Here is an 18,710-nt window from a genome sequence, read left to right as displayed (position 1 = left end):
TAAAACCAAACCTGGCCCCAAATCTATCTCTCTGCCCCAAGCAAGACTTTAGCCCCATACAAATGCAGATGTAAAACCATCAGAGAGTTGAAGCCAGAGCAATCAAGAAGACAAAGAGAAGATCTGCATACCCTACCCAAACTCTAGGAGTCATTAGCCCCATCACCTGGGAAGCAGGATATGATAATAGGATTAAACTACAGATATCAAGGCCTAGACAAACACTCAGAAATAGCCTCTAGGTTCATGCCACAGAAACAGGAAACTATTCCAAACAAGGCTAGAGGGTATAAAAAAATCTACTGCCCATGTGCTCTCTCTTTTTCCTCTCCTCTGCTCCTTCCTGCAAGGACCATCTTTCTGCTTCTTCAATAAACTGTAACCTTCTTCCCAAAGCAGTCTCCATGTTGCCTATTTATTCACAGCTTGGATGAACCAGGATGAAGACTTACTTCTCACATCTTCCTTACCTGCACCCTGATGGTAAGGTGACCAACTGTCCAACTTTAGGGAGGACAGTCCTCCTTTTGTGAGTTCTGTCCTCCCTCGAAAAGTGTCCTCCTATATGTCCTCCTTTTCGATATTTGAAGACTAATCTGCAGGGCTTTTTTTCCCTCATAGAACACTCAGAACGGCATTCCGGCACCTTTTTTTTATTTTTTTTAACTTTTGCATGAGCCAGTGGTGGTGAACCTATGGCATGCATGCCAGAGGTGGCACCCAGAGCCCTCTCTGTGGGCACATGCACCATGCCCGAGAGATGGCAACAGTCCCTCTTCAACCAGCCACCCACTAACTGGCCGAGGGCCCATGTGACCGGATGCATCCCAGTACCCATGCATTTGCTGGCCTCTGTGTGCGGGGGCTGATGGTGTCAGGCAGCAGCCACCCCAGCCTCTGCCTCATCTCGCCCTGTGACAATGGCACCCCCGCCCTGCCTCGCCTTGCCTCACCCTGCAGGATGAGCCTCCTGCCCGAGACCCCCTGGATCTTCCCCAACCCTGCCTGGCCCCCACAGGCGTCCCTCCACATGAGCAACATCAAGGTGATCACGTCCATCTTGGCCACACCCACCCAATCTGCCATGACCACCACAGCCACACCCACCCAGTGGGCACACCCACCTGGCATTTGGCAATAAATAAGTGGGTTTTTGGTTGCAGTTTGGGCACTCAGTCTCTAAAAGGTTCGCCATCACTGGCATGAACTGTGCTACTCCTCCTATTGGCTTTCAAAAGCCAATAGGAATTGCTGCTGAATGTGCCAAAACACCCGGCCAGCAAACTTTGCACATGTAAGTTGTCTGCAGCAAAGACGAATTGGCAGGAACTTTGCACCCCTCCCTGCTACCCAACTACACCATCTCCTAGTTAATCCAAAGATACCTGGAGGAGACTGGAGCGGCGACACCATGGTAACTTTCTCTTGATCTTCGGCCCTGCTAGGGCAATAATGGCTGCAGGCACAAGAGGCAGGGGCGGCGGGGCTGCTGTGGGTGGGGGTATGAGGGGTGGCAGTGGCCGGCTGCCCCCTGTGCTGTGGGAGCTTCGGGGGTCTGCTCTACCCGGGGCTGTGCAGGATGGGCGGTGGTGCTGGTGGGGCGGCTGCAGGCGGGGTGTGTCAGGCTGTCCCCCAGGGCTGGAGCCAGCACAGCTGGTGCTTTGGGAGCCGCGGAGCCCACTCTACACGGTGGGGCAGTGGTGCTGGCGGGGCGGCGGCATGTAAGCATAGTTACAATATAAAATGTTATTGTTACAAATGTTTTTTATTATGCATTTATCATATTATAGTGTATTCTGTATTATTGTTGCAATGAATAAAATGTTTCTTTTATTTACGATATTTTTTCTTCAATTTATTTGTGTCCTCCTTTTCATTGTAAAAAAGTTGGTCACCTTACTGATGGGCAGTACTCTTTATTCAGGCACACACGTTTAGTTGCAATGGGATTGCATTTACTGGTGTTTTGTTTGGTTTTAAATTTCATTGGGGAGGAAATGGAATGAAGGCAGGACAATATAGGAAGCTCTCCTGTTCCTAAGAAGTGAAAAGAGTAAGAAAATGGCCTATTTGGGCAGGAAGGCTTTTTTTCTTTTTTCTTTCTGCTCATGCTACATGCTAGGGAACTGAATGGGGTTCTTCTGTTTAAATTGGTGGTGTTTAAAGTGACTTGTGTTTCTGCAGATCTTGAGGGCCCAAATCAAAACAGATTAGGGGAGGTTAAGGAGGTGGGCTGCCTCAACTGAACCACAAAAGTCTAATCCACCAGACAGAAATTCTTTGCTACAGTTTGATAATTGTCTGCATTTTAGCAGCCCGGATCTAATAGCCTGTCTGGGAACACCCTCAAGATCTGTAGCTTGTCAGATGCAATCACATGGTTTATGCATTTTGCATGTACTCTTCACTTCAGGAAACAAAGTTTGGAATTTTTTGCAGAATTTTGAAGAACTATATGTCCTTATGTGTGACAGAAGAATAAAATAATTTAGTGTTCTCTGTAAGCAATGATGAAAGGTATATATTTAGAAGACTGCCACAATAGCGCACATTGACATTTTCTTTGCTAACATGATGGCTCCCAAATTATTGGACTGTAATTCTCAGAATTTCAAGTTATTTGCCAGAGAAAAAAATAAGGTGAAAACTAAGACACTTTGCAAGATACTAAATTCCACAGAGAAGTCATAATGGTGATATCTGTGATTCGGTGACAACCATGATCCAGCAATAGTAGTCAGTAGAGACCTTTATGTCACTTCTAACTTTGAAATCACATGCAAGATGCTTACACAACCTAGCTGTGTGTACATAAACATACAGATACCGTACATTCTGGCGTATAAGACGACTGGGCATATAAGACGACCCCCAACTTTTGAGAAGATTTTCAGGGTTTAGAAAGTCATCTTATACGCCGGAAAATACGGTACAATATTGAATTTCTGTTTATAGATGAGCACAATAGGAGCTCCATTCCTTTGCTGCTAGAAAGCGAGTGTTGCCCACCATTGCTTCCCTAATGCTTCCTGAACTCAGCTGGTATTTTTTTCCCTATATATTTTATTGATTTTTTAAAACATAAATCACTTAATAGTTGGTAAACAGTGTGTTTTCTGGGTTTACATTTGTAAAGAAAAATCATTAACAATTGGTTTCTATAATCTATAATCCACATAATACATTTAGTTGATTTCCCCTTTTCCCCAAAATGTCTTCTTTGCAAACCTTGAAATAATATAGTTCTTATTATTTTGATAAAATATATTTAATCTTTAAATATTCCATTTAATGTGCCTAGTCGTCTAATCCTTTAGGTCTTATTCAAAACATTTTTTTTCTTTTTTATACATTATAATTTCCCTAAATTCAGACACATTTAGTTATCTAAAACATTTACTTCATCTAGGCCATTTCAGCAGTATTATATTACTTATATCAAGAAATAAAAGGGGGGAAAAGCATACAGTATTATTTAAGGAATTCATCTCTCTTAGAATGACATATGTATTCAGAATCTTTTCTGTTTCTTTTACCATATTCAAACAAATATTTCTTTTTTAAATATTCTCTCTGGTAGATCCCATCATCTATTTTCTTAATTTTCACTTTGATCTTTTTCCTTTGACCAGTATCTTTCTTAATCAATTGATTTGCTGAATCAAATTTTTTCCCATATATTCATGACTGCTGCTATAGGTATAAGAAGTAAATCAAATGTTTCTTTTTTTTGTAGATGTAATGTCCTTAATTTATATAGCTTACTGTTTTCTACTATTTAATTGCTTTTCCTGAAAAAAAATAAAGTGATGGGCGATGTAGAAAAATGGGATTTTTGAATGCTTTGTCCTGCTGGCTGTGGAATTCTGGGAGTTGAAATCCACATGCCTTAAAATTGTCAAGGTTGAGAAACACTGTGTTAGTGCTTATTTCTGTAAAAAAAATAGGGCTGGCCACTAGGGGGCAGATTGGTTTTAAATTCAGAGAACAGCTACCCGGCGTATAAGACGACCCCGGACTTTTGAGAAGATTTTCAGGGTTTAGAAAGTCATCTTATACGCCGGAAAATATGGTATGTAATATTCATGAAACATCTAAATAAATTCTAATCAACTTTCTGTAATTTGACCTCAAGACATACTGAAGATGAACTCCCATCACTATCAGGCAACAAAAGCAGGAAATTAAGATAGTTATTTTAACCTTCTTTATTTAATTGCTATGAATGGAAACAAAGATTTCCTGGAGGATATGAATGTGTCTTTCTGTTTGCAATAAGAAGAAGCCACGACCCCTGCTTGGGATATGAAGGATTGCAATCTCCTATAATAAAATGTTCCCTTTATTCTCTAAAGGCTAGTACTCCTTTATGGCACATGCAACAAATTGATTATTCTAGTTAGTTTAATTTTAACTTGAAGAATCACAGGTTGTTCAGGTCTGCACCCTAAGCAGGAATGACTCAGGTATGCTAATATTGTCCTAGTTGACTATAATTGCTATCTGCAGTAAGAATTTCATAGGTCAGACATGTCAAACACAAGGCCCGGGGGCCGGATGTGGCCCACGAAGTGGTTTTATGTGGCCCGCGAAGCCATCCTGGAAACAGTGAGGGAATGGCCCCCTCTGCCTTGGCCCCGGCCCTGGCCGCCCGGGAACCAATGTACAATTTTGTGGTGGCTGTCTATGCTGAAATGCATTGTCTTAGCTCCATAAGGCCGTCTGGAAACAGCGAGAAACCAGCCCCTGCCACATTGGCCCCGCCCCTGGGTGCATGCTGGGGAGGTGTCACCCTTTGTAAGGAATGAAGAAATGCACCATTGCCTGGAAGTGGCCAGCAAATGGCCCTTGCCTACTTCACCTATCCGGCCTGATGGGTTCTGGGGGAGGGGTTTCGACAGGCAGCGGGGCGCTTTCCTCACAGGGCCAAGAGGCTGAGCTGGGCAGCACGAATCCAAAAAGAAGCGCAAGGCCGCCCAGCTCCCAGACTGCCCAATTTCGGCAGTCAGCAGGGCGCTCTCCTCACAGCACCAAGAGCTGAGCCAGGTGGCACCAATCTGATGAGCAGTGCAATGCTGCCTAGCCCCCAGTCTGCCCAGTTTCAGCAGGCAGCAAGGTGCAAACCTGATGAGCTTCGCATCGCCCGGCTCAACCTCTCGGCGCTGTGAGGAGAATGCCCCGCTGCCTGCCGAGACCGAGCAGGCTGGGGGCTGGGCGGCATTGCGCAGGTAATGTTGACTCTCACGCTGCTCATGGCATCCCCTCTCCCAGAGCCCACCAAGCCAGATATGTGAAGTAGGTGAGGTCCGTGGGCTGGCTACTTCCAGGTGATGGTGCATTTTTTCATTCCTCATGAAGGGTGACACCTCCCCAGCTGCGTTTCTTGCCTGTTTTTCTCCCTCTCTCATCTCAAATAGTTCCCCACCACTTTGTACTTAGGAAGGAAAGAACGAAAGGAGAGGGAGGGTCTGAGGGAACTCCTGCCTTAGTCCTGCCCTGCTAACCTTTCACCATCCCCTTGCCTCCTCCTCCTGGCCTATCCTGGGGGTCTCCCATCCTATTGCTAAGGAAGCTTTGGATACAAAGCCGGGTCTACTCCCATGGAGAGAAAATGGGCCTCCCTCTGACTATGCCCTCGTACCCATCATGAGCAACCTGGCTAAGGAGAGCAAGCACAGCAGCAGCAGCCTTGAGGAGGAGGTAAGTGCAGCTGGGCGCCCCCTTGGGGAAGTGGAGCTGGTCTTGGTGCCACGGGTGCTCGAGGGCCACGCTAGGCGTTTCCTTTGCTGCCCAGGGCTCCGGACAGCACTCACCACCATCCAGCCCCCCACACACATGGCCTGAGAGGAACAGAGAGGCTCCTCCAGTGGACCATGCCTTGGCACTTGCCCTGGTCCCACCCCCTTCTGCCAGAGACTCTCAGATCTGTCCCACTCCTGCCCAGGCCCCCACAGGCACACTTGATGCGAACGATGTAGAGTTGGCCATGCCCACCCAGTAGGCCACACCTACTCCATCCACGCCCATCCAGTAGTCCGCACCCACCCGGCCCCCCAAGGGCAACCACAATGCCGATGCGGCCTTCAATGACATTGAGTTTGACACCCCTGCCATAGGTCATCTACATGATATGCAATATATATTTCTTTCACATTACACTTTTCTTAACTACTTAAGGAGTTACATTTACTTTATCCCATAAGTACATACTGTACAAAAAAACTAAACAGGAAAAAAAACCAATGACATACTCAAGTACATTTGCTACTGTTAAAACTGCCCATTTCTCTCTTCTTGATATGATTGGGTTGATTTGCTTCAAGGTGATTACTTTCATAAATCTGAGTGATTTACTTGGCCAATAGTTCCTAAATAAGGCAAAATTAACAGTCATTACGTGTGGATAATGAATTCTTTTAAATACTGGAAAATACAACATCTCTACCTCACAGAGTTTCTGTTCTAAGTACCCTGAGATACATCTGAACATGAATGACTTCTGCTCTAATTTGATATATATATATTGCATAGAATATTTTTGTTCTGAAATCCAAATCAAAAATTAATACACTCAGCACTTGTTATTATGTTTATTATATATATTAATAAATTATTTTAAATAGGTTAAAATTCCTTACCTTACAGATCCAGCAGATGCCTCTTTATTTATAGCTCAACAAATGTCTCTTTATTTAGAGCTAAAACAGATACATTTTTTCTATGCATAAGGTAAAAGTTTTTCGTTTAAATGAGTATGCCTAAAATGTACGTCTTCCTTTACATAAAGTGTGATACATTATGTGCTGGTTTGTTTCAAATGTCAAGAGTCATCTTTTTTATAAAATGGCTGCTGCCAGTACAATAATTTAACATAGAAGAAAACATTCCTTCCCACATTATTGCTATGATCAATTTGGTCACGCTTATGTCTCCCTGTGTTGCATTTTCTTAAATACCAGGAAGAAAGTGGACACTACTGCCCGTCCTACATTAGCCCAAACTACCATATTGTTTGGGAATTCTGAAGCATATCTGAAGTATGGAAGATTATTGTTTTTCAGTGCCCTTTCTTAGCAAAACAGGTATAACAAATCTGAACTACTATGAAAGCTATATAAGCCATGGTCTCTGCAATACAAAATCATATTAATAATTTTTGTGAAGTGAACAACTTGAAAGAAAAGCATGAATGCTTGCCTTTCATTTGCTAAATGGATATTATTATTTTATGTATTAAATTTTTATCCCATCTTTATAAGTAATTCAAGGTGGCAAACATAAATATAATCCTTCCTCTTCTTCTTTTTCCCCACAACAACCACTCAATGAGGTGGGTTGGGCAAGAGAGAGTAACTGGGAGTGACTCAAAGTCATCAAGCTAATGCCTAAGGCAGGATATAGAACTCAAAATTTCCTGGTTTCTAGGCCAGCACCTTAACTTTAAGCTATTGTTCATCTATAGATATAATATCTGCTAATAACAATATTTGCAATCTCATGCATTCTTATCTAGAAAAAGAGCCAAATAACATGTGTCATTTTAAAATAAAGACTCCATTAATTTTCAAATTTCTAAAAAATGACATCAGGTGGCACTGTTTCACAAGAAAATAAATCTTTCCTTGTCTAGCAGGCTCCAATCTGTGTGCCAGTTTATAAACCGTTAGAAAAGTAGAACTCTTAAGAACATTGTTCCTGAACAGAGACTTTTATTTACAAACACAGATATCAACAGACCTACCTTTCCTGAACATTTATTTCCCAATTATACATTTAGGCTAAAAATCACTTGGGGAACAAATTCACTCACTGCTATACAGTGGTTCTCAACCTGTGGGTCGGGACCCCATTTGGGGTCGAATGACCATTTCATGGGGGTCGCCAAACAAGGCTGTCCGCCATTTCCCCCCCCTTTTCTTTGGCCACGCCCCTGGCACCCGGTGATGTATAAGTGGTTGGGGGTCACCACAACATGGGGAACTGTATTATGGGGTCACAGCATTAGAAAGGTTGAGAACCACTGCTGTATAGCTTTGCTGGCATCAAATATCTGCCATCCCTTGCATGTCCATACCTGATTTAAGAACATTTGCCAATGACTACAAGTTCCCCCCAAGCTCTGTGTGACAATTTCTTCCTTAATTTAGCTGGCTTGCTGTTTTCAAAATTCTTAGAGGGTTAGAAGGCTTTCCCTAAGTCAAACGGAACGGCCACCGCCGTTCCAGAATCACTGGAGCACTCTTCTTTCTTCATCGCTTCTCCGGGGCGACTTAGACCCATTTAGGGTCCCCAGGCAGGGCAAAATTAGCCACGGGGGTGTGGAGAATCCGCAAGCCCGCAACTGGTTGCTACTGGCCTGTAATATATTTCTGTATTCGTCTTCTAGCTCAATAAAAATCTGTCGAGAGAGAGAGAGAGAGAGAGAGAGAGAGAGAGAGACTGACAAAATGGAGTGGATTTGGCTGGAGACTGCAGAAAGAAAAAAATTATCTAATGCATTCTTAGGATAAAGGAGAGGTAGCTCAGCAAATACTGGAAAAATTAGAATGCTCCATTTTAAGCCCGTCCACCTTCCTTCAAGGTCATGTGATCCACAGCAGCCCTAAAATTAAGGTATTTATTTATGTATTATATTTTTATGCCATATTTATTTTTTTATAAATAAGGCATCTAATAATTTTTTCTCACGTTTTCTACACAACCAAACCCTCTGAGGTAGAGAGTGACTGGTTCAAGGACATCCAGCTGGTTTTCAAGGCAGGACTTGAACTCACCATCTCCTGGTTTCTAGTGTTGAAAGAAATTTCAGAATCCATTACTACTTCTATTTTGTTAAAAGAGTAAATAACTACAGTTTAAATTATTTGACTCCAAGCACACATTTGTATAAACAGCCCATTTTTCTTGTCAAGATATACATTCTTGGATTCCTTAGGTGAAAAACACTGACATGAAAAATTACTCAAGGACATTGCAATACAGAATTTTCCAGAGACTGATGTTGCTGATAAGATTGCATTTGTTTGAACCAGATTTCTTAACCTAAAATGTAATAGTCATCAAAATCTGACTAGATGACATATAAACTAATGCACTCCAATTATACATTTAAAATAATGTTTAGCATTTGCACCTTTGTCACAAGCTACTGCCATATAAAAGCATTTGACTGTCTTAGCCCTCTTCACCATTCCGATGTCCTCCAGTTATGTTAAACTACATTACCCCATCCAGCTCAAATGCTAAGAGTTGTAATCAAACTACTGTTGTGGCTGATAGGAATTGTCATCTTGAGCTATTTTAACCCAACATTTTGAACAAATTAGGCTAACATTGAATGACATGTGGACCCAATAAACCTGGCCAGAGTTAAGTCAACTCCATAGGCTGTGTTCACATAGTCATATTGAAATGACTAATCATGTTTTAACCTTAGAGGCTGAATGAATTTGATCAGTGTTAACTTGTTTCAATGTTTCGTGCAATTCAGACAACCATTAAGTATCTAAACACCCGGTTTGCCTTTTCTGGTCTTGTTAGAGAAGCGGGGTTGAACTTCGGTGATGGAAAGCCCTTGGGGAATTCCTGAATTTTAAACTATCTGGAAAGACTGGTTGCGCCTTTGACGTCAGACTTCAAGCTGACTCTCTAGGGCATATTATTTGATATCTCTGAATATGTAAGCAAGTCCTGGTAGCAAAACTCCGTGGGTGAGAAAGAGTAGGATGATATAATGCACGGATGTCTTAGCCACGTCAATCTGCTGCAAACTACAAGTTGTGAGTCACCATAATATTACTAAATACACACACATACACACCCCAATTCATTAGTTTCCCTCAGGATACATTTGTATAGGAGCTCGAGCGGGGTCGCGATTGCCTCTGGGCCTGTGCTTGGAAAGAGCTTCCTTTTCCGCCATAGCATTCCCCACAAGATGGGGGCCCGACAGCAACGCCCACCCGCTTCCTTCGAAGGTAGTTAGCTTGCCCGCCTCCTCGAGTTTAGGAACACCCGGACCCCGATTCAGGAGCTTCGCACAGCCGGCCGCTTTCTGCGGCCAATAGCCAATGGGCAGCGGCGACACTCGTCCTTTTCTTGAGTGGGTTTCCCCGCCCCTCTATGACGAAGGCAACGGAGAAGAAAAACGCACGGCGGCCGGCTGGGTTCTGCGTAGTGGTGAAAGTCGCAAAGCTGGAGACGAAGCGGAGTCGAAAGAGGCAGGTGGTGGTTCACAAGGTAAGAAATGGCAGAGGCGAGACTGAGGTTGCTGAACTTCCCTCTTCTTACCCGGCGAAGGCATTGAACAGGGGGCGAAGGGGACAGGAAGCGAGGGGAGCTGGGCCGCGTCCTCCGCTTGTGCTTAAGGGCTGAGACCTGTGGCATCAAACCCCAGGGAGCTTTGCAACTTTACCCTGTCTATTTCGGCTCCACAAGGGATTCCTCTGTTAATTTCAACCGGATTGAATCTTAGAGAAAGGCGTAGGGCAGGATGATAGCCTCAGGAGCCCTGAGTTTTCAGATTGTCTTAATCCTCTTATGTTCTCTTCCCTCATGTCCGATTTGTGCACATGGTTGGTGGAGGGTTGCGCAACGTGGACTCCCTCCATCAAGGATCCAGATTAGAAGGAGCTGGACTAATGGGGGTCCTGGATGAAAAGAGAACAAGATGAAAGAAAAGTATCATGTGGCTTCTCCCTTTATTTAGGGCATATATTCAGCCTTCCTAGCAAGTGCAGGGGAGTGGAGAACACTCTCTGTCTCTGCTGCATAGCCAGTCTGATAATCATTGTTAGACAGCACATCTCTCTCTGCCAGCTGGGGATGATGGAACTGGCCCATCATATCTTCATGGCATTAAATTGAAGAAGGATGAAATTTGCACCTACCAAGCAAGATCTATCTGGGTAGAGAGAAATCACTCGACAATTCCAATTTTTTCTAGCTAGATTAGGAAGAAAATTGGCAAATCACTTCTGTAATTAAAAGCTAACTAAATGACTGTCGGGTTATCCTATCTCATAGGATTGTTGGGGGGTGTGTGTGAAACAGGAGTCAGGAGCATTGTCTATATCAGGGCTTTTCAATCTTTTCACCCATTGTACCACTTTTAGGATATGGCAACAGCCGAGTACCACCAGTCGCCTAGCAAGGTGTCAGAAACTTGATGACCAAAAAAAAAAAAAGGAAAAAAGTGATAAAGTACAAGTAGTCCTCGACTTACAACAGTTCGCTTAGTGACTGTTTGAAGTTACAATGGCACTGAAAAAAGTGGCCCCCAAGCCACAGCCGAGCAAGACAACTGCCTGCCCGCCCAGCCACGCTCTTCCTGCTGTCCGAGATTTTCATTGTTGTGAGCATTTCTGTTGAGGATTGGCAGCAGGGATGGGGTGGGAGGATGTTTGGTTTTTATTCCCCCCGTCTGCTGGGTGGTTGCAGCAGGTTTTGGTCACTTCACATGACCCTGGGACACTTTGACCGTCATAAATATGAATCAGTTGCCAAGCATCTGAATGTAAATCACAAGACCCTGGAGATGCTGCAACATTCCAGCTGATCGGCGCTTCTTCTGGACTCAGCGGTAGCGCCAGGATCAGCGCCGAGCTCCAGCTGGAGCCTGGCGCTGATCCTGGCACTTCCGCTGAGCCCTGACAGCCATGCAGCTCCAACCATCTCTCGCTCAGGCTTGTGCGGTGCTGCCACCGGTTCAGCTCATTCCCCTCTCCCGCTACCACTTTTCTAGGATGGTCGCGTACCACCTGCCAGGGGCCAATGTACCGCAAGTGGTACCCGTACCACTGGTTGAAAAGCTCTGGTCTATATCAGGGCTTTTCAACCTTATCCTAGACTGTACCACTTTTAGGTTAGATTCATTTGTTGTTATAGAAATGACTAGTTTATAATATTATAGAAAAGTAAAAAGTTAAGGTTCAATGTTAATGCTTCCTTCTACTGCAGGGGTGTCAAACTCAATTTCATTGAAGGCTGCATCAGCATTGCAGTTGTCCTCGGGGGGAGTGGGTAGGTGTGGCCAGGGGGACACGGCCTACTGGGTGGGCATGGCTGGAGTGGGTGTGGCCTACTGTGTGGGCATGGCCAGCTCCACATTGTTCGCGTCAAGGGTGACTGTGGGGGCCTGGGCAGGAGTGGGACAGATCTGAGGGTCTCTGACAGAAGGGGGTGGGACCAGGGCAAGCGCCAAGGCATGGTCCACTGGAAGAGCCTGCCAAAACCCCTCCCCCGGAGCCCATCAAGCCGGATATGTGAAGTAGGTGAGGGCCATTTGCTGGCTACTTTCAGGCGATGGTGCATTTCTTCATTCCTCACAAAGGGTGACACCTCCCCAGCGCGCACCCAGGGGGCGGGGCCAATGCAGCAGGGACCAGTCCCTCGTTGTTTCCAGACGGCTTTGTAATGCTAAAACTGAAAGTGTTTCAGCATAGATGACCACCACAAAATTGTACATTGGCTCCTGGGCGGCCAGGGTCAGGGCCAAGGCAAGCGGGGGCCATTTCTTCACTGTTTCCAGGATGGCTTTGTGGGCCACATGAAACCACATCGCGGGCCATATCCAGCCCCCGGGCCTTGTTTTTGACATGTCTGTTCTACTGCAACAGAGGAAGTCTGTTCTTTTTCTCTTCTCCCCCTCACTTTCCCCCCCTTTTCCTCCCCACTGTGTCCTGCTATTTGCTTTTGTATTTTTGCATTTTATTCTATAATCTAATAAAATATTACAAATTGTAGGAAAAAAGAAAAAAAGTACCTTTTAATTTCTTTGATGGCTGTTCCTTTGCTGAATCACTTTCCCTTTGCACTGACAAATGTATGATGGATTTATCCATGTTTATTAAAATGCATCACTGCCAGCTAGCTCAGGAGTCTTCAAACTTGGCACTTTTAAGACTCATGGACTTCAACTCCCAGAATTCCTCACCCATCATGGTTGAATGAGGAATTCTGGGAGTTGAAGTCCACAGGTCTTAAAGTTGCTAAGTTTGTAGACCCCTGAGCTAGCTGGTCGGCCCTTCTTAGCATTCCTTCCACAGTGTAGTAAGAATGCACCACCCCATCCCTTCCCTATACCTTGAGAGACACAGGAATCAAGTGCAAAGCAAGAAAGTCTCACAAAATAAACACATAAACTCTGGGTTTTTTTTTCCTCTTTAAGCTGCCTCAGAGGTGTCACTTATCACAATGTTGCAATCCCAGACTGAAAAGCTCGCAATTGCGAAAAGCTTTAGCTTTCAAACTAAACCTGTTTACCTACAAAGAAAGCCATAGATAGACTCAAGATAAGAGGGTAAAATTAATTACATTTGTTTAAAGGGATTAAACCTATGCAAGTCAACACTTTGGACTCATTGCTATCCTTATGGTAACCCAATTAAGCTGCTAACTGATCCAGAATTAAATAAACCCACCTCCTTTCCGACATGCCAGCTTTTCATTTCATCAGCACTGTTTGCATTCTCCTGGCTGGAGAAAACGAACCAGGGGACATTTTCTTCCAGCAACAGCTGCTGCTTCTTCTCTGTCCCTGTTTCTTCCTTGTCGGCTGACCTCTCCTCTTTCCCTGTTGTCTTTTTTTTCCCTTTCCTGCCCAAACCACCTCCTTTTATAGCCTCTCCTCTCTCCCCCCCCTTTTCTTCAGTTCACTTCCATGCTGCTTCGGGAAGCGCCAATCAGCTGGATCCCTGCCGGCTCCTTGGGCTTCTGCGGAGCCCAGACAATCCTGCAACTGCAGCTACCTCTTCCTCAGGCTTGGCTCACTTTGGCTCATTCCCCTCCCCTGCTACACTTGGCTAGCAGTCGCGTACCACCTGCCACGTGGCAAAGTACCACAGATGATACATGTACCACTGGTAGAAAAGCCCTGGTCTATATTGCCTTGGGCTTCCTATGATATTTAAAAGTCTCATACATTTATTATGGCATTATATAGAAAACATTTCTACAAATTTCCCAACTGTTTTTCCTCTGTTTTGTAGGAGATAAATGAATAGAGGGAGATAAATGAATCATATATTAGTATAAAACATAGTTTGTGATTATTAAAGTGAAGTTCTGGTTCAGTTGCCCACTATATAGTCTGATTTCACAGCTACTTGATTTTCTTTTTCATCCTTTTTAATGGGTCTATTGAAGTGGATTTGAGTGGAAGAAAGTTTATACCATATTAAATCTGCTGCTTTTAAAAGTACCATTTAATACTTTGTAGGGGGCTATGTTCCTGAAAACCAATAGAGACAAGGGTAACTAGAAGATATGATTTACTGTTGCACTTCAAAAATAACTCAGCTACCATGGATTGAAAAAGAGTGGGACAAAGAGAAGTGTGGGTCGGGGAGTATAGAAAATCATAGTTGAGACAGCCTGCCTATAAATGGGATGAGTGGTGGAATTTGGGTGAACTGGCACCCCTGAAAAGAACTGGACCTAGTCAAAATACTTTCCCATTTCTTGGATCCATTTCTAGTGGAAAAGTAATGAGATTTGCTTTTGCTGAAGAGAATATTTTCTTAAGCAATTCCAGTCTAGTTATGATTTCTTACTACTGTCCCTCCTTTTTTTTCTGCTATTAAAGAAATGGCCCTGCTGAACACTACTGATTTTTAACACTTCCATTTTAGGAGTTTGAAAACTGACTAATGATCTCTGGTAGACTAAACTTAAATTCAATATTCTCATTTCCTTTTGCAATATGATCATATGATCCTGTTCCTTCTAATGCACTTTGCCACACTTTCTTCTTCTCTGTTGTTTATCAAACGTAGAGACTTCCTGAATCTCATAAGTTCTCTTGCGGTTAATGCAGTAGCTTTCTTCTCCTCTTTTTAGTTGCACAATATTTTATCTTTCATTATCATCTTCATCCAGTGGTCTCAGCCTGTTACCTTTCAAATGGATTGGAGAGTACAGCTCTCACTTGGCTTGATCAGGCTAAGGGGTTGCAGAAATATGAAGGGGGTGCTACAGCTAATGATTGGTTGGTCACAGCAGATTAGCACCTGTATGCAAACAGAAGATGTTTTCAGCTTGCATAAATATCTTAAAAATAGAATAACGAGATTAGTTTTGAAAATAAATTTTGGTATATTTTCATGTTTAAAAATTATTTGCTTTGAATAAAAGGTGAAATTGAGCAATGCATATTTAAAGTGTAACATGTGAGTTAAGAAACATTTGAAGTATACTTAGTATACTTAGTATAGATAATAGTATACTTAGTATAGATAATATACTTAGATTAATTCACTGACGAAAACAGATTATTATTTTAAACCAAATGTATATGTACAAATATTATAGCTAAGAGCTCTGGTGACAATTAGAATGCAGTACTGCAGGCTACTTCTGCTGACTCCTGGCTGCCAGCAGTTTGGGAGTTCAAATTTCACCATCTCAAGGTTGACTCAGCCTTCCAAGATCGGTAAAATGAGGACCCAGATTATTGGGGGCAATATGCTGACTCTGTAAATTGCTTAGAGAGGACTGTAAAGCACTGTGAAACGGCATATAAGTCTAAGTGCTACTGCTAAGACTGAATGGAACAGTGTGCTTGAGCTTAACTTATAACTAATATCAATTCTTATTTTCAGTGATAAAAATAGTGATAACAAGTGACTTAAATAGTGAAGGATTGTGGATACTCTGAAAATATTGAAAAATGCTGTATATATTCAATATATTAAATGCCCTTTAATATATTAAACTCATAGCAGAGCATATTGTAATTTCAGAAATGATGCATTAGTTCTGCATAGGTTCTATCAGTGGTATGATTCCTTCATTTTATTCCAGTGAGAATCCTACTATTGTTTGAAAAATGGTTTGTTGAATAAGATGCAATTATTTGTATCCAGGCATTGCGGAAGGTCAAAATCTTAATACTATAAACTACATTTGACATGTGAACCACACACATCTATGTTATTTTAAAAACAAAGGAAGGGCCAGTGTATTGATGGGCGGGGTTCCTCTTGTTTGGAGAGGTCTAGAAAAAAAGCTTTCAAAACATTTCCAGGTGCCATTTTCTGAATCTTAAGTACATATTCTCTACAGATACTGGTTATTATGAGAGTAGGACACAGGTAAAAGATATAGCTAAAAGTAATTTTGGATTTTGCACATAATGTATATGCACATGAGACGTTTATCACTTGGAATGTGATAGCTATAAATAATAATATGGGATAGAAAGTAGAATAAATAATGGAAAAGACATGTTGAGATTCTAGTTTGTTCACATTTGAACTAAGTTCTGAGACTTGGAAAACCAGCTGAAAAGTTATTGATAAAATGGTACAGTGAGCTCTTGGAAGTAGAATGGTTCCCTGTTGCTCTGTCTGGAGTTTAATCCAAGGAAGCCGCTTTTGTACTGTTACTACAGAACAGCCAAGAGATGAATCCTTGTTCTGTCTCTAGCAGATGGCAAAGCTAAAATTTATAGAAAGAAATGGTAACTTGGTGGATTAATAATAATTGTGTGTTTGATTAAGGATGAAAACAGGTGATTTCAGCAGGTCTTTTATCTTTTATTATTAAAAACTATAGACATCATAATTGAGACAAAAGTTTTTAAAATATGATGGAAAAACACTTTCAAAACAAAGGTAGTCCTCTGCTTACAACCAGTCATTTAGCGATGATTCAAAGTTGCAGTAGCACTGAAAAAAGTTACTTAATGACTGGTCCTCACACTTGCACCCATAGCAGCATCCACATTATAAAAATTTGACTGCTTGGCAATTGGCATGTATTTGCAATGGTTGCAGCACCTCAGGATCATGTGGTCACCATTTTCAACCTTCCCGCCATTGTTTGACGAGCAAAAAATCAATGGGGGAGCCCAGATTCTCTTAACAATTGCATGATTCACTTAACAAATGCAGTGATTTGATTAATAACCATGGAAAAAAGTCATAAAATGGGCACAACTTACTTAATAACCACCTTATTTACCAATGGAAATTCTGGTCCCAATTGTGATGGTAAATCGAGGACTGCCTGTATTGTACCAGTTCAAATCCACTGTTTCAACTGGATGGATAGATGGATAAAATAAGATATTGGTGTGTTTGTATATATAGGTTTATTACAGATTGTCATGTTGCTGCAGAACTATGTGCCTAATGTAGCATAATAGGTATCCAATTGATAAAGATAAAACTCTCATGTAGGCTTGCATTGACTCTTTTGTTGTATTATTTGTGGTGAATAAAAACTGGCTTCCCTGAAAACTGGATCTGATGACTTCTTCCTGCAGTGATAATTAAGAGAAAAGGGGTGCTTGTATGTGGTTATTATTTTATATATCCATATAACAAGGGCGGAGGAGGATAAAATCTACAATTTCTTAAGCATAAGAACAGAAAGTGATAAGTTCTACTGTATCTTTATTTAATATTATTCTTTGGGACCGATAGAACAAGAATATTGACAGAAATAAAAATCCTGTGACTTATTCCAAATAATGAATACAAAAATAGTAATTTTGAAGGAGAGCATATTAATATTTCAAATCAAGACCAAGCCATAGCTCTTTGTCTGACCACACTTCTTTCTTCCATCTCAGACAATGTTTCTAGAATCCATGAAGACTAGGAACTTATTCTAAAGAAGTAATAGAGACATTTGAGCTTCCCTGAACTTTCCTTTGTTAAGGAATATCAGGAGCTGTATGTATTTTATGCAACTGCACTCATCTGCACTCAGTTTTAGCAGAAATTCCAGAGGTGAAGTTTGATAAATAAGTTAATAAGCTTCTAGTGCAGGGGTGTCAAACTGCTGGCTCATTGGACGGTGGCATCATGCGGATGCTGCGCCCACCCCAGCTCCGGCAATGCAAAAAAAGTCATGATACGTCATGACACGTCATGTGACGCAGTGAGTTTGACACCCGTGTTCTAGTGGTTCTAAGAATCTAGCTCTCCCTGTGTGTATGTCCCAAGATTTGAATTTGTTTTTCCTATCCATCTGTTGTAAGAAATCACTTGCTGTTCCTTTCTTACTCTGATTCGTTGGTGGCACCTGGCTGCCTTAAGTAGCCTTAACTGGTGCCAGACTTTTCATTTTGCATCTCACTAGTTTCATCCCTCAGTGCCTTGAAATATAATAATAAAACTAATTGCTCAGTCACAGAAAGGTGATACATTTTATATTAGCTAATTGTCCCTTTCTCCCCTCTCTCAGTGTCTTAGTTTTTTGTAACCATGGTGGGAGAAGACAATATATCTCTAAGAAATCGCCGAGCTACATACAGCACTGCAGAAGAGAAAGATGGCTTACCAAGCAGGCTGGAAGAGGACTGGCCATTCTCTAAATCAAGTAATGGTAAGATTTCCTGATTAACTGCATGACATACAGCTTCTTCTTACTTGTTTAATGGTGTATTTCTATGAGTTATTAAATTTTCAGATATTTGTAAGATGACGAGGCATTTCTTTTCTGTTTTTAGGTTTTATACGTATGTCAACTAATGGCAAAGGATTGTGGCAGCTGTACTTTGAAATGTCTGGCAGATACCAGACTGCCAACTGATATTAATTCCCAACTGATATTAAAATTTTAATTTGTGTGTTGAAGAAATTATACTTTAAAGCTGGTTTTGTTTTCTCACAGCATTTGACTTTATACACTCCTAAACGTTTTTAACTAGGTTGATGACCATTATTTTGGTTTGCCAATTGTTATTTACTTATAGGATTTAT

At 42.1% G+C, this 18,710-nt stretch overlaps 1 protein-coding gene and 1 long non-coding RNA gene across 3 annotated transcripts in view; one reads left to right on the top strand and one right to left on the bottom strand.

Moving 5' to 3' along the window:
- Positions 1-7,692: 7,692 nt before the first annotated feature.
- LOC120305396 lies at positions 7,693-9,959 on the bottom strand. Its single transcript, XR_005556031.1, has 2 exons — positions 9,821-9,959; positions 7,693-8,398 (listed from the first exon to the last, which is right to left on the bottom strand). It is a non-coding gene; the product is annotated as an uncharacterized LOC120305396 (long non-coding RNA).
- A 144-nt stretch (positions 9,960-10,103) lies between these two features.
- The window catches only part of SOAT1 (sterol O-acyltransferase 1), a 60,632-nt gene continuing 52,025 nt past the window's right edge, over positions 10,104-18,710 (top strand). For both annotated transcript variants that reach the window (XM_039337177.1, XM_039337176.1), the window contains exons 1-2: positions 10,104-10,239; positions 18,193-18,333. In XM_039337177.1, coding sequence (XP_039193111.1) covers positions 18,213-18,333 — 121 coding nt within the window. In that variant the 5' untranslated portion in view covers positions 10,104-10,239; positions 18,193-18,212. The remainder of the gene's footprint in view (positions 10,240-18,192; positions 18,334-18,710) is intronic.

This window comes from Crotalus tigris, unplaced genomic scaffold (assembly GCF_016545835.1).
Source record: "Crotalus tigris isolate CLP2741 ecotype Arizona unplaced genomic scaffold, ASM1654583v1 scf7180000017668.6805642782:7212621, whole genome shotgun sequence".
NCBI lineage: Eukaryota > Metazoa > Chordata > Lepidosauria > Squamata > Viperidae > Crotalus > Crotalus tigris.
This window is presented reverse-complemented; position numbering and strand designations above follow the sequence as displayed.